Raw genomic sequence first — 22142 nt, forward strand, 5'->3', positions numbered from 1 at the left:
CCAAGGGGCGGAGCGTTAACGGTAGCTCCACCTCTCTGCTTGTGCGCCTGCGTGGAGCGGGATTGGCTAGCGCGTTTCTGACAACGAAGGTCTGTGATTGGTCAGGGTGGGGCTGTGGGCGGTGCTGCAGGGAGCCGCTGTCATGGCGGAGCTGAGTGAGGCGTTGCTGTCGGTGCTGCCGGTCATCCGCGTGCCCAAGGCTGGGGACCGGGTCCATAAGGAGGAATGCGCCTTTTCCTTCGATACACCGGTAAGCTGTCCCCCCCTTCACCGTGAGTCCGCCTGCTCGCCGGCCTGATCCTCAGTGCGCCTGGGCCCTGGGGACTGGCCCGCATGGGGCATGCTGGGACATGAAGTCTTCCGTGGGTGTGGGCTCTGTTCAGCTCAGTTGAGTGTGCGGCTGTGAGGACTACAGCTCCCGGCAAGCCTTGAGTCCCGGCCCCATGCCTGGGCGAGCTGTGCTGGGGGGTGTAGTTCTCTCCGCCCCAGTGCTGCCCGCGGGGTCCGGCCTTTTCGCCGCCCTGACAGCGTCTCCGCGCGCTTGTCTCGCTGACTCACTGCAGGGCGGCCCGGCTCCTTCGGCGCCCGCTGGGATGGGGAGCGCAGACCCGAGACGGCTCTGCTGTGCGAAGCATGCTGGGAGCTGTAGTCTGCTGACCCCCTTCCCCAGAGCGAGTCCGAGGGCCCTGACCGGCCGCGCTGCAGCCCCCGAGACTAGAGTCGCTCCACGGGCGGCACGGAGAGCTCCTCGCCCCGCTGCCCTGTTGGCATCTCTGGCGGGCTGGGCTGGGCTGCTCGCGGTGCACGCTGGTGGGCGTAGCCCGCCTAGTCTAGCAGCACCCGGAAACCTCCACAGGGAGTGACCTCATTCTTGATCCCCTTGCCCACCCTCTGGAGTCTGGGTTTGTAGGCGCACGCTCTCCCTCGTGGGAGTTGGTCGCGGGGGGAGTTATTGCTGTTTCTTACACCCACACCTTCGAACCCAGTTTGCGGGGGAGATCTGCATCACCTCCTGGGGGCACAGCCAGGCCCTTTCCTGGGGTGTGGACAATACATTCTGTTTCTTCTAAACATGCAGGCAACTGAAGGGGTTGAACCACCCCATAGCTCCTAAATTAAAGTCCCTCAGAACCTCCCTGGGCTCACCTTGTCTTAGGGACCCTATGTCCTCGTAGGTTGGAACACAGAGTTCTCCCTGGCCCCAAAAGCTGGGGGTACCCCAGTGCTGTGTCATTAAAAGAGCAGTGTCCCTTCTCCCTCTCTTCCCCCTTCCCTCCAGCCACGTTCACCCAATGGAGTTACGGACTCTCATTTCTAAAATGGTTCAATTTTTTCATTGGGAAGTTAGTGTTGGTTATAGTGCTTGATTGGCAGCCCATGGGAATTGGAGGCCTCTATTCTCTGACTGGGGTCAGGCCGAGTAGCAGTAGAACAAGTTTTTCTCCCTGTACATTGCAACTGCCATTGCAGTTTGTATGGATGAGTACAGATGTGTGATGTGTTTTCTTGTATCAAATTGTAACATTGTCAACCAAATTTCTAACATGCTAAACATGTAACTTACAGCCAGTCTCTCACTTTGTTTTTACCTTTTTTCTCTCTCTTCCTGGCTTTATTCCACTTTCTTTTTTTCCCCACATAATTAGATCTTTTTATGTTGTCTTCAGTGTCTGTTTTTCCCTTCACCTCACTACAAGAATTAAACCTACTAATGAAAAGACATGAAAAGATTTTGGGTCCCACTATCCAAAGCAATAGGAAATGAAAGACTCTTTCCTTCTTCTTTTCCTCCACAAGCCCTGCATTTGAATTCTGAACCCCATTTTTTGTTTCTATCTCCATTTCACCTTTCTGATTGCTGAGACACAGATTGGGTATTCTCTGCTATTCTGTCTCTTTCCTGGTCTCCACGTTTAGGTGTGTCTCATGTCCTCCCCCACCACTTCTAAATAGCATCAGTGCTGTAGGCGCTGGGAGGTTGCCAACTTGTGAGACTGACCTGATTCTTGTCCTGGTCTGTTTCACAGCTGCCCACAACGTTCCAAAACAATAGTAAAACCTAAAACAAGATTCTAGTTAACTTTCACTCTGCAACAATTTGACAAAGCTCGAGGCAGCACCAGTAGCACTAGATCCATGAATCTGCAGAGACAGATTGATGTAGCTGCATCAGTTTTGCCTGGGTCATACTTTGCAACTGTAAGTTCTAAAGGCTTCTTTAAATGAGGCTACATCTCCTCAGAAGTTTATGGGTCTGGCCCGATTCAGCTTCCTACCCACTATGGATAAACGGGCAAGTGGATTTTCAAATCATTCATCGTGGTGGGAGATGCGTATCTTGTTTGCAACTAGAGTGAGACTTGACAACTCCTTTCAGACCAGCCACTGAACGTCTGACACGTGGGCATAATTTGCAGTCATTGAATGGAGCTGGATTAGAACCAGTATACTAAAAGTAAAAAGTCTATTTTGTTCTGTTGAATATCTTCCTTTGGCCCCTCTGAGACATGTCTCCCTCTCAGTCTGTCTTTCTCTCCTAGGAGTCAGATGGGGGGCTGTATATTTGTATGAACACGTTCCTGGGCTTTGGGAAGCAATATGTAGAGAAGTACTATGGGAAAACAGGCCATCGGGTCTATCTGCACCTCAAGAGAACACGCAAGCTGGTAAGAATGGGGTGCTTGGAACTGGGGGACACACTGCACTGCCAAATGTGCTCTGAGTCTGAGAAGAGGGATCCAGCTCCATGTTCACTCAGACCTGAGGTTTTCCCTCATCTGAAACACAACCTTGTGTTTCTCCCCCGACCCCCGGATGGGACCTCAACTCTGGAGCTCTGACTCAATTAATGACAGGTTTCAGAGTAGCAGCCGTGTTAGTCTGTATTCACAAAAAGAAAAGGAGTACTTGTGGCACCTTAGAGACTAACAAATTTGTTTGAGCATAAGCTTTTGTGAGCTATAGCTCACTTCATCAGATGCATTCAGTATTTTCCACTGAATGCATCCGGTGAAGTGAGCTGTAGCTCACAAAAGCTTATGCTCAGATAAATTTGTTAGTCTCTAAGATGCCACAAGTACTCCTTTTCTTTTTGACTCAGTTAGTTATTGTACTGGCTGCCTGCCCCATCTCTCTCTACCTGCAGTATCTGCCTCAGTTCCACAGGCTTTGGGCTACTCTCTGACCGTTTGGCCTACTTATTGACTGTCTCCTCTCTCTCCTTGCCTCTAAAACAGAAGGAGGAAGACAGTAGCTCCAGTGCTGGAGATCCCCCCAGGAAGAAACCCACCCGCTTAGCTATTGGTAAGAAAACAACTCCAGCTAGCCCAGTTTCCCTTCTGTGTCAGATCAGACCTCTACAGCTGTGTGGCCCAGTGGCCATTCACTCTTGCCTTTCATGCCCCTGTGCTGGATTAGACCTGGTAGTCCCATCTAGTCCAATGTCCACATATTTGGGAACGGCCAAGAAGGATAGCTGTTTAATAACCTTCTGCAGTAATGAGAGTTGCTTTATGTTCAAGTCTGTAATAATGGGGTTCTGTTAACAGATGGAATTTGCATCTTCTCTAAAATCTGCATACATAGATCAGCTTGAACACTGCTATGCAAGGATAGGGGCTGGGATAGAGTTTGGGGAAACTTTGACATTGCTTGATCGAAAGGTTTCTGAGAGTCCCCCATAATGTTTTACATAGTTGAAAAACCTAACCCTTTTTAGTGAAGATAGGGGAAAAATTATGGGCAGGCTCCTCATTAAACTTTTCTGTCTAGAACAGTGGTTCTCAACCAGGGGTACGGGGCCTCTTTGGGAGCCATGAGCAGGTGTAAGGGGGGCTATCAAGCAAGGCCAGTGTTATGCTTGCTGGGGCCAGGGCAGAAAGCCAAACCCCCACCGCGTGGGGCTGAAGCCCGGGATCCTGAGTCCTACCACCCAGGGCTGAAGTCGAAACGTGAGCTATGTAGCTTCACAGGGGCCCCTGTGACATGGGACCCCAAGCAATTGCAATGCTTGCTACCCCCTAATGCCGGACCTGGCTTTTATATGCAAAAAAACAGTTATTGTGCTGCAGGTGGGCTGTGGAGTTTTTGTAGCATGTTGGGGGGGGGGAGTCCTCAGAAAATAAAAGATGGAGAACCTCTGGTCTAGAATGTTCTTTGAGATCTAGGGCATGGTACTGAAAAAAGCCTAAACACTGAAATATACAAATGATCCTTTTTGGAATGATAGAGTGGAATGCTGCGGTGCTGGTGCTCCGTGTGCACAACCTAGAAAGAGTTTTGGTCAGGAATTCAGGCCAGGACACTCAAAATGCTTCTTGCTCATTTAGATCAGTTTTGAACCCAGAACCTCTTGCATTACAGCACAGACCTCCAACACTGCAGCTAAAAGTAGTAAGTTATTGCCTCTTATGTAGACCAGCCACTAGAGGGAAACATATAACACATATTTCAGAGTGGTAGCTGTGTTAGTCTGTATCAGCAAAAACAACGAGGAGTCCTTGTGGCACCTTAGACTAACAAATTTATTTGGGCATAAGCTTTCGTGGTCTAGAATCCACTTCATCAGATGCATGGAGTGGAAAATACAGGAGCAGGTATAAATACATGAAAGGATGGGGGTTGCCTTACCAAGTGTAAGGTCAGTCTAACGAGATAAATCAATTAACGGCAGGATACCAAGGGAGGAAAAATAACTTTTGAAGTGGTAATGAGAGTGGCCCATTACAGACAGTTGACAAGAAGGTATGAGTTACTCACCCACTTTACTCACACCTTCTTGTCAACTTGTCAACTGCCTCTCGGAAAGATTAGGCCAAATCCATGTGCTTTGTACAATTGGGTTATTCCTGTGTACCCACTCTACAAAGCTCTGTGAGACATGCATCTCTATTGGCCCAGCAAATAGCTGCACTTGATGACACTTCAGTGTAATGAATGGGGCAGGGGACTGTAAGAAGGAAACGACTGGTCTTTTGGTTAAGGCAGTGGTTCTCACCTTCTTTCTGCTGCAGGCTTCCTGTGTGATGTTGGATTAATTACTTTGGGGAAGATTTTCAAAACTGCCAAAAGGAATTTAAGAGCAAAGCCCCATTGATTTCTGGTCTTAAATCCCTTCAAAATCTCCACCTTAGGGCTTGTCTACACTTACCAGGGGATCGACACGTAGCGATTGATGCATCAGCGGTCAATTTAGCAAGTCTGGACCTTGTAAATCGACCACAGATCGCTCTCCTGTCGACTTCTGTACTCCACCTGAGCGAGAAATGCAAGGGGAGTCGACAGGTGAGCGTCTCCCATCAACATGGTTTAGTATGGACCCTGCAGTGAGCAGATCTAAGTACGTGGACTTCAGCTACATTATTCATGTAGCTGAAGTTGCGTAACTTGGATTGATCTCCCCCCATAGTGTAAACAAGACCTTAGTCTCTGTGCCTCTTTCCCCATCTGTAACAGGGGGACAACAAAACTTCTCTACCTCACAGAGTGGGGGTAGGATAATTCCATCAGTATTTATGAGGTGTTCAGTATTGAAGTGGGGGGCTTATAAGCACCTCAATAGATCACTGGGATCCCTGTGATAAGCTGTTGGAGGGCCTCTCCCACCTGTCGACCCTGAGGCTCACAGAGGGTCCACCACCCCATCAGAGCTTCAGGAAGCTCTGAAGGGCCATCCTGAAACCCTAATAGCCTATTTTGTTTTAGGGTTCAGGAACCTTTTAATGCTCTTGGGATTCCCTATTCTCAATCACTCCTTGTTGTGGGGGAAAGCATGGCGCTCTCTGTAGAGACTGGGAGCCCTGAGGATACATCAGGAGAGAGACTGAGAAGGCATTTTTATGTATGTGGAGAGTCTGGGGATAGTGTGCTGACTTGTGTTTTTCAGTTCACTATGTTCCTGGTATTTCTGAACCCACCAAAGTTTGTAGCTCTCTGTCACTGTGCTGGTGTAACAGCATCACAATATCATTGCACTCAAGGGGTATTTGGAGGAGGTGGAGGGTGAGAAAGCGTTGTGCTTGGTGAAATGTATATTTTTGATTGTAGCGATTAGGCTCTTCCATTTGATCAGGTGGTGGTGGCTCTTGGAAGCGCTGTGGAATGGAGGCTCTTGTAGATAGTGATTGTTTCTAGAACACTGGGTAAAATGGCCTGCCCCACAGGGTGGGTAAAAATGGATGATTTAAATAAAACAAACAAAATCAGATTTTTATTTAAATATTTTATTTTTAAAAATATGCCTATTACAAATTAAATTTGAAATTGGCAACCTATGCTAAGACTTAAACGTACTATAATCTTTTAAATTAATTCAAATTACAACAATATTCAAGCACTATATATTTGCTGCTGAAGTTTTAAAGAAAGTCGTACCACTGAACTGGAGAAAGTCACTGGCTAAGCACCTAGACCAGAGTTTGCTGAAGTGCTAAACCAGCTTTTGACACAGTAGCCTCTTTTGCAGGTGCAGAGAGAATTTTTTCTTTATTTCAATTCAACTAGTCCAGTTCAATAACTAGTTCATTTAAAGTTTAAAAACTGATTGTGAGTTGAAAAAGCAAGAAAATTTTTTTCTCTCTTCCAATCTATGAATAAAAATGTGGTGTGAGAGGACATTTGGGGCTGGGAAGGAATTTTTCCCCAGGTCTGATTGGCAGATGTCCTGGGGATTTTTCACCTACATCTGCAGCATGGGGCACAGTGGGTCACTTGCTGGTTTGAACTAGAGCAAATGGTGGATTCTCTGTAACTTGAAGTCTTTAAATCAAGATTTGAGGACTTCAGTATCTCTGCCGGAAGTTATGGGCCTATTGCAGGAGTGGATGGGTGAGGTTCTCTGGCCTGTGATGTGCAGGAGGTTCGACTAGATGATCATGATGGTCCCTTCTGGCCTTAAAGTCTATGAGAGCTATTAGTTTTAAAATCTTGACCAGAAACAGTCCATTCAATTAATTTACTTCCTTTCTTTAATAAATCAGTTTTAAAGGCAAACCGTGTTGTGATAAACTTCCTATTTTTTCTTATATCTATTTAAGGTGATTGTATTTAACTAGCACAAAATAGTTTTAAAATGCTGGTTTTGTACTCGCTAAATTGAATTCCATCTTCCATCCAAATGCAGCTTGACAGAAATCACAAGCAAAAAAGGCTAAAAATGGTGAATAGTGCATAATGTAAAAATTAAGACGCTGAATAATTGTTAAGGTATATAACTGCTTAAATAAACATGTATAGATATAGTGTATTTTTCTGGTTAGCCCAAAAGTATTAAATTTTAGTGTAAAGGTTATATTTAGTTACAAATGAACATATTTTTAATGGTTACAAATCAATGAGAATCAATCTTTCTTTAGTAAATTAACTAAAAAGTACAAATGTAAAAACAAGATTAAAATGGATGACTTTCAACCAAGGTTTCCTGCTTGCTGATTTAAATCACTTTGATTTTTTTTGTATCAATCTGTCCTGTTCAAGGATGACGCTAAGTTGAACCTGCTGGCAAGCAAAGTAACAACTGGTATTGACTACGAAGACTAGACGCCCCTGCCACAATAGAGTGAACGATTGTGTTGAGACAGAGAGAGACATCGGAACCCAAACCAATCTAGCTCATTTGCCTTTTAAAAAAAACACAGGAAATTCACTTACAAAAAATGTCAGGTTAAGGTTGTTCCTGAACCAAGTGCTGTCTGCTCCCTGTACCCTTCAGGAATGTAGGATTTTAGATCCCCAAACTCCAATGTTAGAAAACCAGGAAATGCTCAGAAAGTCAGAAATGGTTACAAGAGACATAGATAAAACACTTCCTAGCTAAAACTTAACAAGCTAGACTTCGTTCAAGGTAAAATCTGTACCACAGGTTCCCAGCAACACAGCTAACCAAATCCTCAAGTCAGGCTCTCCGTCAAAGTCAAAGGGCTGGTTCCTTTGTCATCTTGGGGTGGGGGTGGAGAGAGAGAGAGAATGTGCACGCACACACGGTGTGTGTTTGCCCCTCACTTTTATAGTCCAGTCATCCTTTGAAAAATATTTTCCTGCAGTTACTCTTAGATGAAGTTCATTCCAGCTGTATGGACAGAGACATGGAGTCTCGTGGTGTAAGAGGTTCCATGTTGTTTGCTATAGTGCGTATCAATCTGTTCCTGGCCCCCTTCGTTGCCAAAGAATGGCCAGTTGACAAGTGATTGCCAGTCAACTTTGATGACACCTGGCTAAAAGCATCATCTTTTCCTTTGAGAAACCAGTTTGCCCCCCTCCCCCAACTTGTCTGGTAAACACATTGTAGTCATAATTTCAGCTTATGTACATAACTCTTAATATGCATTTTGTACATACATTACATAAGAATATTGATGATCAGTGTGTTGCTAGTTTTTAAATGATATCTCACAAGGCATATTTTGTACAAAGATTATTACAGGAGTATGTAAGGTGTGAATACAGGGGTGCTTTCAATCACACAAACATTATTCTTTGGTATGTGGTCAGTGACTGCTCGAAAGTAACACTAGAGTCCCCGTTATGCAGAGTGCCTGTTTCTACCTGCTGACATCTCAAAGGGGATGGAGTAAAGGGGAGGGTGTGGGATACTACTTGAACTGTGCATTTCCCAGTTTCTTTAAGTCTGTGAGGTTTGTTCTTGTAACTCTAACATTTCTGGGGGAGACCTGAACTAAGCACTTCCATGCCCTGCCCTCAAACACTGGAACAGCAGGAAGCCTCCCTTTGTGGAAGGTGCAAGGAGCAGTGAACACTCTCTGCCTTAGCCAAGTGGTTTGAAGTGGTAGTGCATTGGCCCTTGGGTTTGCGAGAACTTCTTCCTGTGTCCCCCAATTACTGTTAGTTGTCATTACATCTGTGAATCAGGAGCATCAATGCCTCCTGGTGGTTTTGTCCTCGCTAATGTCACTATAGACTTAGACAGAGCTAGTCACAGCTGTACGGTTCCCTACTTCACACAATATCCAAGGCTGGAAAGCCCCTCCCTGGGGTTGGCATCCATAAGGCAAGAAAGCTGGCTAGGTTATAGATTCTTTGCCTTTTCTCTTACTGCAGTGTTCCTTCTCTTGTAGGCATAGAAGGTGGGTTTGACATCCCAGAGGAGAAGTTTGAATATGATGAAGACATAAAAATAGTTATTTTCCCAGAGCACCTGGAGATCCCACGGGATGGGCTGGAAGGGCTGCCAGACATGGTCCAAGACAGGGTAGGTCTTTATTTTCTGTCTGCAGGAAGCACGCTGTTTTGTAAATTGGATCCAGAAATGTTGTGGTCTCAGGACTGGAATAGCATGGTGGTGTCTGGGCAGAATGGAGTGGCATTAGCAGAGCCTTGTGGGGAGCCCAAGTCTGGAATGGCAAGGGTAGGTGATGTGAAGCTCTTATCCCCCTATTTCTCCCGCTCCCCAATTCCAGATTGCCAGTGCGGTTGAGGCTATCCTGACAGCAGATTCAGCCTCGCGGAAGCAGGAGGTGCAGGCATGGGACGGAGAAGTTCGGCGTGTTTCCAAACATGCTTTCTCCCTGCACCAGCTACAGAACAGTGTCCGCATCCCTCCGTGGTGAGTCTGGCATCAAGCCTGGCCAGGTTCCCTCTTGCCCTGGACACTTCACAACACAACTTCCCTCTCTGGGGCTGTGATGGGACTGTTGCTGGTTCTGCTCCATGTAGCCACGCCTCTCCCTGATCGAGGTGTGGCCCGTGATACAAGCTGGTAAATTCCTGGAAACTCTGGGTGGGGTGTTGACTAGAACTGACTCCCGCTGTATAGGTCTCCCTGGGTCCTCTGCTTCCTGGAGTAGGAGGGGCATGGAATCCCAAAAACCTTTGCTTATGTCATGGTGGGTGAGTAATAGGAAATAGACTGCTCCTTTTCTCTCCCACTGTTGGCAGTGGCTGGAAATGCAACAAGTGCGACATGCGTGAGAACCTGTGGCTCAACATGACTGATGGATCCATCCTGTGTGGCCGGCGCTACTTTGATGGCAGTGGCGGCAACAACCACGCAGTTGAGCATTATCGGGAGACTGGCTACCCGTTGGCTGTGAAACTGGGAACCATCACCCCCGATGGGGCTGGTGAGATGGGAGGACTTAGTGGAGTTGCAGATGCCAGGCATCTGAATGGGTTGAATATGGGCACCATGGTCCCCTGACAGAACATGGTCCCCTGACAGAACAAGGGGGGTTTTGGGGTGTCACAGTAATTGTCCTAGGCCATAGCATTAGCACATGCACCAACTAGCTGCCACCACCAACAACTGGGTTTTCCTGGCCTGATACACTTCTTGGGGAGAGAGCAATGAGATAATTGCTGAAACCCTGTGCTTCCCCTGCCCCCTTCCTTGGAATTCTAAGGCCTTTTGAAAGGGCTATCTGTATTCCCTCTTCCCTCCAGCCTGGGATTGTGGGGTGGGATGTGGGGTGCTCATTGTTTTAGTAGTCTGGGACAGAGAAGGGGGGTGGATAGCGCAACACCCCTCTGCTAGCGAGGCACACAGGGCCTTTGTACTAGAATCCAAGGCAAAGTTGTTTGCTCCTCTTCCTTACCCCACACCTTTGGGGAACTTGGGTCCCCCATTCTTCCCACCTTAGGACAGTGCTGCTCAGACCAGTGGTTTTCAAACTTTTTTTCTGGCTACCCAGTTAAAGAAAATTGTTAATGGCCATGACCCAACGGAGCTGGGGATGAGTGGTTTGGGGTGTGGGAGGGGCTCAGGGCTAGGGCAGAGGGTTGGGATGCAGATTGGGGCCGGGAATGAGGGGTTTAGGGTGTGGGAGGGGGATCTGGGCTGGGACAGGGGGTTGGGGTGCAGGAGGGGGTCAGGGCTCTGGGCTGGGGGTGCAGGCTCTGGGGTGGGGCTGGAGTTGAGCGGTTTGGGGTGCAAGAGAGGGCTCTGGGGTTGGGGGGTCTCAGGGCTGGGGCAGGGTGTTGGGATCTGGGAGGGGGGTCAGGGCTCTGGGCTGGGGGTGCAGGCTCTGGGGTGGAGTCGGGGATGAGGGGTTTGGGGTGTAGGAAGGGGCTTTGGGTTTGTGAGGGACTCAGGGCCCGGGGTTGGGGCACGGATTTACCTCTGGCGGCTCGTGGTCAGCAGTGCAGCAGGGGTGCTAAGGCAGGATTCCTGCCTGTCCTGGCACCGCGGACCACACTGCGCCCCAGAAATGGCCAGCAGCAGGTCTGGCTCCTAGGCAGAGGTGTGCAAGCAGCTCTCCGTGGCTCTCACTCACAGGCACCAGCCCTCACCCTCAGCTCCCTTGGCCAGCGCTCGGGGCGGGGGCAGCGTTCAGAGCCCTGTGGCCTCCTGCCTAGGAGCTGGACCTGCTGCTGGCCCTTTCCGGGGCACAGCACAGCGTCAGAACAGGTAGGAACTAGCCTGCCTTAGCCGGGCAGCACCGCCGACCGGGTCGTTAATGGCCCAATCGGCGATGCTGACCAGAGCCACCACAACCCAGTTCCTTACACTCTGCAACCGAGTACTGGGTCATGACCTGCAGTTTGAAAACCACTGGCTCAGACAGTTAGTCTGTTAGACCTTAAAGCTCTGAGCACTTTATGTTGCTCCCTTCCCCTAGCAGCAGGTTGTTTGAGGAAGAAAGGGTGGGTGTTGGTGGGATCTGGGAGTGGTTGGCGTATAAGCCAATTTCTTTTCCTTTCCTGTCTGTATCCCCACAGATGTTTACTCCTATGATGAGGATGATATGGTGTTGGATCCTAGCCTGGCTGAACATCTGGCTCACTTTGGGATTGACATGCTCAAGATGCAGAAGGTGAGAGGGAAACCCCCAATCAAAACAAGGGGGTCTGAGTATCACAGTTACACCTGTTTTCCCTCAGGAGTTCAGCAAGGGCACCACTGCCAGGGTTCTGCCTCCCCAGCTGTCACCTCTCTTTGGTGGAGATGCATGTGTCTCTCCCCGCTGACTGGGGTATCTCCAGGCTGAACAGTTCCCTTCCTTCACTGTGTTGTTCCCAGCATAAAACAGACTACCTGAGCAGACTGCTTGGTTTCTCTTCAGAGACTGATAAATGTGACTGCCCCAGTTAAGCTACCACACAGCTCTTTCTATGCGAGCTTATTTATTCTTAGGGCTAAAGCATTACGCAGAAAACACTAAAAGAAGCAGTACGCAGGCTAATAAGCTTACCAGAGATCACCCCAACTCTGATGTGGGTTCTGGCAGTGATTAGCCCTTCAGACCCAGCAGAGGGATCCCATCTGTGGTCACAAGTTCATAACAACCTCAGCTCAGAACTAGCACACTCATGAAAAATTTAGTCCAACCTTTATACAGCTCAGAGGTCTCTGATCTGGAGTTTCCAGGAGCAGGTAATCCGCCGACAATGAGTTTTTCTCCCTAGGGTGTAGCTTCAAAAAAACCTCCCAAGTACCTCCAAGGAAACCCACTTCTCACATATTGTCCAAAACAGTTCTTTGAAGTTCGTAATGTTTCCCCAAGCTATGGACAATCCTACAATAACACACTATCAATCACATTTTTAATACGATGGACCTCCCAAATGTATTAAACCTAATTCAATAAGGTTTGTCTAGGATATTGCAGGCATTTGTCCTCTGTCACACTGAGTCCTCAGCTGGATCTGAGTCTCCAGTCACCAACCAGGGTGGGGGCTGTAACTCAGTTACTGTGCTGTGGTCATTGTGTACACAGCCCCCACTTCCTCTCAAGCAGAGAGCTGACTGGTTTCCCTTTCTTCTCCTACACCCCCCGCAGATTCATTCCCTTGTGGCTCCTATTCAGTACTCCAAGCAACAGGGCCTCCCCTGGGGAGATGGCTCCTCAGATTCTGACACCTCAGTGCTGGGGGATGGTTCCTGAGCTCCTTTTCCTTGCCTCAGACTTGCCCTCTTCCTCTTCTGCGCGCCCCCCCCCCCATCTTTCTCACCTTGGAATTGGCACCCCTTAGACACTTGCACACCCTTTCCATATCTTTCTCTCCTCCCCCCCAGTCATAGTTTTCACCAGACAGGATGAATTTAGCTTTGGAATATCTCCTGAAACTCTGTCTTTCTGGCCCAAAGTGTATCTGTGGCTCTTCTCTGAGCTCCCCCCCCCCGGTCCATCTCTTCTCTCCACAGACAGACAAGACAATGACTGAGCTGGAGATTGACATGAATCAGCGCATTGGGGAGTGGGAGCTGATCCAGGAGTCTGGGGTGCAGCTCAAACCCCTTTATGGCCCTGGTTACACTGGCATCCGAAACCTGGGCAATAGTTGCTACCTCAATTCTGTGGTGCAGGTGCTGTTCAGCATCCCTGACTTCCAGAGAAAGTAAGTGAGCTAAGGGAAAGCCCCCTCCCCTCACCACTGCTCCAGGACTGTGGGTTACTTAGGCCATTTAGTCCTGGTCTCCATCCCAATTGCCCCAATTCTACCTGAACTCTGAGAGGAATTAATTCACTCCATCCTTTGTGGGGTGCTGAGATCTTACCTTCTGGGGTTGGGAGCCTTGTATAAGCCAGTTACCCTGCTGGATGCGGCTCTGTCTGCAGCTCCCTTTGCCTCTCTGGTTTGCTTTGCAGGTATGTGGACAAGCTGGAGAAGATATTCCAAAGTGCTCCCTCAGACCCCACGCAGGACTTCAGCACACAAGTGTATGTAGTGCTCTGAAGAAGGGGGATGTGGTATGGATTTGGGGTGTTCCAGTAGGGGGCCCTGTGTCCCATCCCATTTTTAAATTGCATTGTGTTGCAAGTAGGTCCCACTTCTTCTGAGATGCCAACCCCTTGTAGTCATCAAAGATCTCTGGAACTTTCCAAGAGTTGAGGTTTGACTAGGAGATTGGGCTTGATGGGCTAATGGGTCTAAGCCCCAGCCTCAATCTCACAACTGTATAGAGTGGCAAATGTCCTGCAGGGTGTAGTAACCCATGCTGCCCCTGGGAAACTCCTGGTGGGTGTAGTACTGCTAGCTGTCAGCGGAGGGTGTCCTGGGTCTGCAGCACAGACTTCCAGCCAGAGAGAGGTGTCTGAGGCCATGTATACATGATCGATCTATCGGGTCTAGTGTAGACGCAATAAATCGATCCCCAATCACTCTGCCCTCGACTCTGACTCTGGAACTCCACCACAGGGAGAGGTGGAAGCGGAGTCAACGGGGGGCAGCGGCCGTCGATCCCACGCCGCGAGGACGCGAAGTGATTCTAAGTGATCTAAGATACATCGACTTCAGCTACACTATTCTCATAGGTGAAGTTGCGTATCTTAGATCGACATTCCCCCCTCCCCCTTCCTGCAGTGTAGACCAGACCTGAGAGAAGAGTATACTGGTTTAGGTGGGGGTAGTCCAGGGGTTCTCATAACAGAAATGTTGGTGACCACACTCTCAAATTTTCCTGAAATACTTAACTAACTTTGGGAAAAACAAACAAATATGCACATACACACATCCAGAGATTGGGTCAATTGCTAAAATGAGAGGGGGGTGGGCTGACTTGGGTTGGCAGGGTTGTGTGCAAGGGAATGGGAGTGAATTGGTGACTGGGGCTGTGTGTGAATGGGAGTGTGGAGGAGATGGGAGTAGAGGAAGATGGTAGGGGGAGAAATTGGGCCCAAGAGAGCACAATGAGGGGTTGATAGTGGGTATCTCCAGTTATCTCCTGTCCACCCTGGGCAGTAAAGTGTCTGTCTCTCACTTTGGAAAATCTGATCAACCTGCTGGAGGGAATGGGGTGCAGTCTGCTTCCTGCTATCCCATGACTTGGGCCGCAACCATCACTGATTTGGAGGGATTGCATTCTGCCTCCTGCAGCCTCCTGTACAGAGTCACTTGCGGGGCTTCACTTCCTGTGCCAAGATGCTGCAAGATGCGGCTGGTAAACAACTGTTGCAGCCCAGTGCTGGCCACCTTTCTGTGAATGGCTGAGGCTGTCCCTCCACAGTCCTTACCCACTGGTCAGGGAGGAGCTGAGGCTCAGTTTTAAAGTTCTGTGAGGTGTTCAAATGGAAGATGTCAGACAGGGCTGGGGACAGCAGAGCAGGATGAGATAGAGAAGTCTTGGCTGGGTAGGAAGAGGGAGCTGGGTTAGTTGAGGTCAGCTGGGGCAAGTCCACGTGAGTTTCAAAGCTGGAGTGATTGAACTGGCTCCTGGAGTGACCAGGGTGTTTGGGTTGGAAGCAGCTTGGTACAGCTTTGATGGTAAATCGTCTGCTATTCCAGAGCCAAGTTGGGCCATGGGCTACTCTCTGGGGAGTATTCGAAGCCAGGCTCTGGAGATGGGGAACAGCAACTGGACCAGAACCAGAAGGTGAGGACTGGGGCCTCGCTACCTTCATGCGGAAGGAATGCACTAAGTGTGTCTGTGATGGTGTGGGGGATCCTCTATGGAGACTCTGTCCAGGGCGTTGACCCTAAAGAGAGGCAGGGTTTGGAAAGATGTACCCCAGGGCAGAGCTGTTGGGAGGCCATGCTCACTCCTTCCTCTTCCTCTTTTCCCCCCCGCCCCCATTTCTTCTAGGGCATGCAGGATGGCATTGCTCCACGCATGTTTAAATCTCTCATTGGCAAAGGGCACCCAGAATTCTCCACCAATAGGCAGCAAGATGCCCAGGAGTTCTTCCTGCATTTCATCAACATGGTGGAGGTAATGACTGATCCACACTTTCTGAAATCCTGGGAAAGGGACAGCTCCTGTTCTGAGCTCCAGCAAGCGGGGGGCTGGCACCTAGGCTGGATGGAAATGCAGGGAGGGGGCCAGCATGCAGGTATTTTGAAGCACCAGGTTCACCAGAACTAACTTTTCAGGATACCAGTGAGTGACCGCTTCGGGAGAAGGGGATGAAGGTGCGCAACTGCAGGGCCTTTTGTTCGGGGCTCACCCCCAGCCCCTGTGAAATTGCTGTTTGTAGACTTTGGGGGAGCTTGGAGTACCCAGAGCTCCCCCTAAAAATCGAACCCTCTCCTTTGCGGTGGGAATGGGATTGGTTTCTGGAGACTGATGGTGCTGATTGAAGGGCTCCAGCTTGTACCCTTGGACCAGGGACAGTGGAGACAGTTCTTTGTCTGTGTCCCATGTGGGGCTGCTGCTCCTGTGATTGGTTGATCTGGCCACCTTGATATTACTCCCATCTTCACCATGTTGCCCTTCCCAGAGGAACTGCCGCAGCTCAGAGAATCCCAATGAGGTCTTCCGTTTCCTGGTGGAGGAGAAGCTCAAGTGCCTGGCCACAGAGAAGGTGAAATACACCCAGCGTGTGGACTATATTATGCAGCTGCCTGTGCCCATGGATGCTGCACTCAACAAAGGTCAGTGGCCTGATAGGGACTGAGGAGGGGGCAGCAGGCACTGGGATCAGTGAGGAAACTCTATCTACTGTGCTCCTTTACTGGGGTTGAGGGGATCTCTCAAGGACCTGAAGAAGCAAGGTGTTCTGGAGCCAAATCCTTCTCCTTCATCACCCCATGGAGCTGGGCAGGGTGGATTTCCTCAGAGATGCTGTGGACAGGTATCAGTCACTCAAGTTAGGGATCAAACCTTTCCCCTGCCCCACCCAAGGCTTAGCCTGTGGGACATCAGCATAATGAAACCATCCTGATGGCTGGTGGAGATTGTGTGCCCTATGCACCACTCTAGGGAGCATGTCCTGATAGGCCCATCTAGCCTGGTGTCCTGCCTCTGGAGGTAGCCAACAGCAGGTGCCTTGTGAGCACCCGGAATCTGGACCTGACTTCTCTGCCTTGTCCCCAGATGAGCTGCTGGAATATGAGGAGAGGAAGCACCAGGCAGAAGAGGAAAAGCAGCCACTGCCTGAACTGGTCCGAGCCAAGGTGCCTTTCAACTCCTGTCTAGAGGCCTATGGGGCTCCAGAGCAGGTGGATGACTTCTGGAGCACAGCCTTGCAGGCCAAGTCTGTGGCTCTCAAGTGAGTGTGGTTTGGAGGTGCTATCTAGGATAGAGATCAGAGTGTGAAAAGCCCTCTTGGGAACCCCTTTCCTACAGTACCCTGGGCAGGGATGTTTCCTAGGGCTGCTCGTTCCCCTCTTAGAAATCCATGACTTGTCAACCCTGTGGGGTGGTTCATGAGCCTCTAGGCTCAGTCTTGTACCATTTTTCCATGGGGATTACAGTGGGCAGAGTTAAGGTGGCTGTGGGGTCCTCAACACTGCATGCAGTGGTACAGAAAACAAAGCAACGGAAAGCCAGAAAATTTGGCAGTGGTTTTGATGCCCCATTATCAGTGTTCTGACATTCTTAATTTGAGTTATGCTTTAAAGTATGCCTAGCCTAGGAGGGAGATATAGACAGCACTCTGTTGTTCTCCCCAGCCTTAACTTTCGTTTTAAAAGAAGTCTCCAGTTATTAAAGTTGGACAAAACTTTCAAAACATAAAATGAGCTGCCCCAGTCACTTCAGCAGAGCTAACTCAAATGCCAGTGGTGATACTTTGAATGTCAGATTTATTAACTATTTCACTGTCCAAAACACAGATCATAGTAACTCAAGGCAGTAATGAAGAGCTACAATGTCTGCTGAATGGCTGTTTGTTCTGCTGCCATTGGCATTCCTTTCCCAGTCAAGAAGGACTCAAGTCCAAGGAGCCTAGCAGAGCCCATGGGGGGAGATATTTTGTTATAGAAAAACTGAAAGACACCCCTTAGCAATAACAGGTCTAAAGAAATGTTGCTTTTCAAGTTGACATTATTAACATTCTACTGCAGTTTGGAGTAATGAGTTGTGTTCAAACCTTTGCTCACATCCAGTGCTGAATATACCTCATTCCTTCAACTATAGTTTAAAATGCATCCATACATGTTTGTTTTACCTGTATTTAATTAGAATTCTAAAATCTGTGGTGGCCTGTACCACATGACAGGGTTTGCGGGGGAGGGAGGAGTGTTTGATTTTCCTGGAGGTGGCCTTCACCCCAGAAAGTTTGGGAAATGCTAGGTTAAGCTCTCCTCCAGTCAGAGCACTTCCTCTGGGAATTGTTCAGGGTTTGGCAGGCTCAGTGCTGAGTACAGTGGGGTCTCTCCAGAGCCATACAGACTGTTCCCTCTGTATTCCAACAGTAGCTCTGGAATGTGCAAGACTCCAAATCCCCTTCCTTGATTTCTCCCTGAGCCAGCCAGTCTCCCCTAGCCGCCCTCCTCCCCCATTAACAAAGCACAGGGTAACCTGTCCAGACATGACTTGTCACTCTCTTTCAGGACAACCCGGTTTGCCTCCTTCCCAGACTATCTGGTGATCCAGATCAAGAAATTCACTTTTGGCCTGGATTGGGTACCCAAAAAGCTCGGTAAGGATAGTGAGGTGAAGCACGAAGCATCGGGATCAATGAGTCCCCAATGCTGCTCTGTGTAGCACCACCCCCATGCTTAGGCATTGGGGTCACTACTGACAGGCGAGAGCACTCCTTACTGCATTGCTGTACTGCTGCTGCAGAATGTCCCATGTGCATTCTCTACCCCAAATGGCTTATCTTTGAGGGCTGCTCATCCGTGCTCTTTGAGCTCACTGAACACGTCCCTGAGGGTCTGATCCAGACTCTTTTACAGATGTCTCTATCGAAATGCCAGAGGAGCTGGACATCTCTGCGCTGCGGGGGACAGGGCTGCAAGCTGGTGAGGAGGAGATGCCAGACATCGCACCTCCACTGGTGACGCCAGACGAGCCCAAAGGTAGCCTGGGGTTCTATGGCAACGAGGACGACGACTCCTTCTGCTCCCCTCACTTCTCCTCTCCAACATGTTAGTGACTCTTCTTCTCTCCTCCTCTTAGTGCCTGACTTACTCCCTCACTCTCCTCATCACTTGTCTCCCTAGCTAATGATTTCCTTCTCCTTTAGTCTCTCTCTTCCTGTTCCTCTACCAGTGACTGTGTCCCCTTGCATGCTCGTTGTACAAGGATGTTGCTGGCCCCAGTAGCCCTTTCAGCTGTAAGTTTGTCTGGGCCCATATTAGGAAGGAGTGGGAAGAGGAGCATGCACAATGCATCCAGAAGGTCTAGCTGGGAGAGAGGTTTGGTTGCACAAAGATTGGCGGCATGGTGAGAGGTGAAGAGGAGACAAAGCTCCTGAGCCATTGCTAGGGAGTGCCTGGCTCATGACTTTCATCTCTACGCCCCCTGCTTGAGGCCTGCGTGCTGTGGGGGGTAAGGACTTAGCCAAGGGACGGGCAAGGCTTACATGAGATTCAGCCAGGGAGGGAGGCTTGAGGTTTGCACAAGGTTGTGTGGGAGGGAGGGGACAGAACTCACACTAAAGGGGTGGGTGGGAGCAGGACTGCCAAGGCTCCTCTAATCTCTCTGTCCCTCCACAGCCCCCATGTTGGATGAGTCAGTGATTATCCAGCTGGTGGAGATGGGCTTTCCAATGGATGCCTGCCGCAAAGCTGTGTACTACACAGGGAACAGCGGGGCTGAGGCTGCCATGAACTGGATCATGTCGCACATGGATGATCCAGGTATGAGAACACATGACCATGACAAAGCCCTCCCACCTGGATCGATGTGCTATACGCTACAGTGCTGCCTGCTGGAGAGGCCAGTGCTGTTTCCCCACCACCAGAGCTAGCCCCTCTGAACTATGTTCTGTTTTCTGCTACAGATTTTGCCAACCCTCTGGTTCTTTCTGGATCTAGTGGGCCAAGTTCCACCATCATCTGTCCAGACCCCCCTTCAGAAGATAGCGTGGCCACCATTGTCTCCATGGGCTTCTCCCGAGATCAGGCTATGAAAGCCCTAAGAGCCACGGTGAGGAGCAAGGATGAGATTACTGTAGGATTGCAGCCTTATAGGGCTGTGGCTGGTAACGGCATCCTCAGGGAAGGGAGGTGCTTAGATTTGAGGGGTTCCTGACCTGACCGTTTCCCCCTCTCCCTGCAGAGTAACAGTCTGGAGCGGGCTGTGGACTGGATCTTCAGTCACATTGATGACCTGGATGCAGAGGCTGCCATGGACATCTCAGAGGGGCGCTCAGCAGCTGAGTCCATCTCTGAATCTGTCCCTGTGGGTCCCAAAGTGCGCGATGGACCTGGAAGTGAGTCCCAGACACTGGAGGGCACAAGTTCTGCCCTCCTCTGGGTTCTGTAGGGGCAGTTCAGTTCCTGGGGGTGGTGGTGGTGGTTTCTAACCATGGGGCCCCAGCCTTCCCCAGAGCTTTAGCCTCCCTAAACTCTTAGGTCTCTCACTGATCCCTGAGATTCTAGCACCTCCCAAGAGTTGATCTGGCTGCTGGGGCAATGTAACAGAGAGGAAGGGGAAAGGGTCTGTGCCCACTGGGAATCATCAGAGGGATGAATGGGTTGTGGTGTCTAGTCAGATGCAGGGGAGGAATAGGGGTGTCCTGCCAGGGAGGTAAGGAGGGCTCTGCTCCCATCCTTTGGAACCCCATCTCTGTGTTGCCTCTGAGATTGTTCTTTTCTGGTCTCCTATCAAAACACCTGGGCTCTAGCCAGCCAAATCTTTGTGGGAATTTATGCCCAAGCTGCTACACTACTTGCTGTAATGTGGAAAGCCCCATGCAGCAGATGTGTGAGCCAGGGCCTCCTCACTCATCTACTTCCCCCTCAAGCTCTGGGAGGTAGGCAGCAGGTAAGGCTGCCTTGAAGAAGCTATCATCTCTCCTCCTGCTTGGTTCACCAGTATCTCCACAGAGCTTGGGTCTAAAATTCTCTTGACCTTGTGATTAGGCGGCTGCCTTGTTCCACCTACTCCACCATGAAACATGTCTTCTCAGCCATTAGTGGGGCCCAGACCTCTGAAGGCCTCTCTAGGGAGTCATGGGACAATAGCTCCTCTCTAGAGAGCTCTTCCGAGGGGCAGGAGTATCCAAGGGTATGTAACCCTCTCTGCCTCTTGTCTCTCTCTCTGACCACCTCTTTTGTCCTCTCTCCCTCAGAGTATCAGCTTTTTGCCTTCATCAGCCACATGGGCACTTCCACCATGTGTGGCCATTATGTCTGCCACATCAAAAAGGATGGCAGGTAAGAAGGGCTCGAAGGGACAAGAAAGAACCTAAAGGCAGCAGCTTCTAAGGATAAACCAGTATCATTCCGCCTTTTACTTCAGTGGTCTAGTGCCATTCTCCCTGTGGATCCACTGTCACTGAGGGAGGGAAAAGAGAGGAACAGGCCACTGTGTCATATAGGAGGGAAAGGTGGGGACAGACTTGCAGGTCAGCTGCAAGCTGATGGCCCTCATCTCTCCGTCTCTGTTTCAGGTGGGTGATTTACAATGACCAGAAAGTCTGCGCCTCTGAGAAGCCACCCAAGGATCTCGGTTACATCTACTTCTATCAGCGGATTCCCAGCTAGAACCCCCTCCTACTGTGTGCGGAGCGGGGGAGCAGGCTGCTGGCATGAGGAGGGGGAGGCAGTGACAATAAATACAGAGAAGCAGTGCACATTCTTTCACCCCACTCCCGCTGTGTCTCCACCTATGCCACTGCTGTAACTCTGGGGCCAGGCATTCCTTGGCTAATAAAACTGGGGGCTGGGGCCCCCCATGGACATGAGTGAAGAGGGGTGGGCAGATGGATTTGTTTCAATATAAAATCTCTCATTACCCCTTATCCAAGACACAGCCTCTAGTGCTTTGCTGCTTGGTGTAATTATGCCATCGCCCTTTCAAGCTGAAAGGGGAGGAGGGGGACGTGTGAGTGTGTGTGTGTGTGTGTGGCTTCTCTCCCTTGCCCCCCCCTTCCCAAGAGGGTGCCACCCAGGAAATAATGTGGGCCATAATTAGCACCACTTCCTCTTTGTGTGCCCCTTAAATACCAAAATACACAAAGGATAAAATAAAAATCTGAATACCCCCTGGCTTCTGTCTGTCCCATATGTTAGTGGGGGGCCCCGTCAGCTGGCGTATCTGAACTCCTTCCTCATCTAACACAGTGCTCAGTGTAACCCTGCCACTGGCAGTTCTCTACTTTGGCATATGAGCCCTTGTGCTAAGAAGCTTGGATGGGAGACCTCACTGCAAAGCTAGATGCTCTCCTGTCTTTGTAAGTACCTGTTGTCCTAGCATGTGGACAGTGACATGTGATGCAGGAGATGTATCTGTTAAAGCAGAGGTGAAAGATGGCTGTGCTACCAGTAGCTACTAAATATCCCATCAAGTGGGGGCATTTGCCCCTGGATTATTCAGAAAGTTTGCAACTGTTAGGGTTGCTCATGCCTAAATACCC

At 49.7% G+C, this 22142-nt stretch overlaps 1 protein-coding gene across 2 annotated transcripts; it reads left to right on the forward strand.

Annotated features, from left to right (window-relative positions):
* The first annotated feature begins 78 nt into the window (after positions 1 to 78).
* Positions 79 to 21774, forward strand: USP5 (ubiquitin specific peptidase 5). 2 transcript variants are annotated; one of them, XM_048820759.2, is made up of 20 exons: positions 79 to 250; positions 2541 to 2666; positions 3237 to 3303; positions 9072 to 9205; positions 9414 to 9559; positions 9892 to 10076; positions 11671 to 11765; positions 13097 to 13290; positions 13542 to 13613; positions 15178 to 15265; positions 15476 to 15601; positions 16110 to 16263; positions 16706 to 16880; positions 18166 to 18254; positions 18514 to 18705; positions 19276 to 19419; positions 19563 to 19708; positions 19841 to 19994; positions 20856 to 20940; positions 21177 to 21774. In XM_048820759.2, exons 1-20 carry the CDS (start codon positions 143 to 145, stop codon positions 21268 to 21270), a joined length of 2574 nt encoding a protein of 857 aa, XP_048676716.1. In that variant the 5' UTR covers positions 79 to 142; the 3' UTR covers positions 21271 to 21774. The 2 variants fall into 2 exon arrangements, with proteins under 2 accessions (XP_048676716.1, XP_048676724.1); XM_048820767.2 differs by having other exon boundaries at positions 80 to 250; positions 18514 to 18636.
* Positions 21775 to 22142: the final 368 nt, after the last annotated feature.

The sequence above is a fragment of the Caretta caretta genome, chromosome 1, assembly GCF_965140235.1.
Source record: "Caretta caretta isolate rCarCar2 chromosome 1, rCarCar1.hap1, whole genome shotgun sequence".
Classification (NCBI taxonomy): Eukaryota; Metazoa; Chordata; order Testudines; family Cheloniidae; genus Caretta; species Caretta caretta.

Coding starts and splice junctions, on each gene's coding strand:
- USP5 (XM_048820759.2), top strand. CDS start 143: ATGGCGGAGCTGAGTGAGGCGTTGCTGTCGGTGCTGCCGGTCATCCGC. Junction 15,602..16,109: donor ATTTCATCAACATGGTGGAG/GTAATGACTGAT, acceptor TGCCCTTCCCAG/AGGAACTGCCGCAGCTCAGA. Junction 18,255..18,513: donor TTGGGTACCCAAAAAGCTCG/GTAAGGATAGTG, acceptor ACTCTTTTACAG/ATGTCTCTATCGAAATGCCA.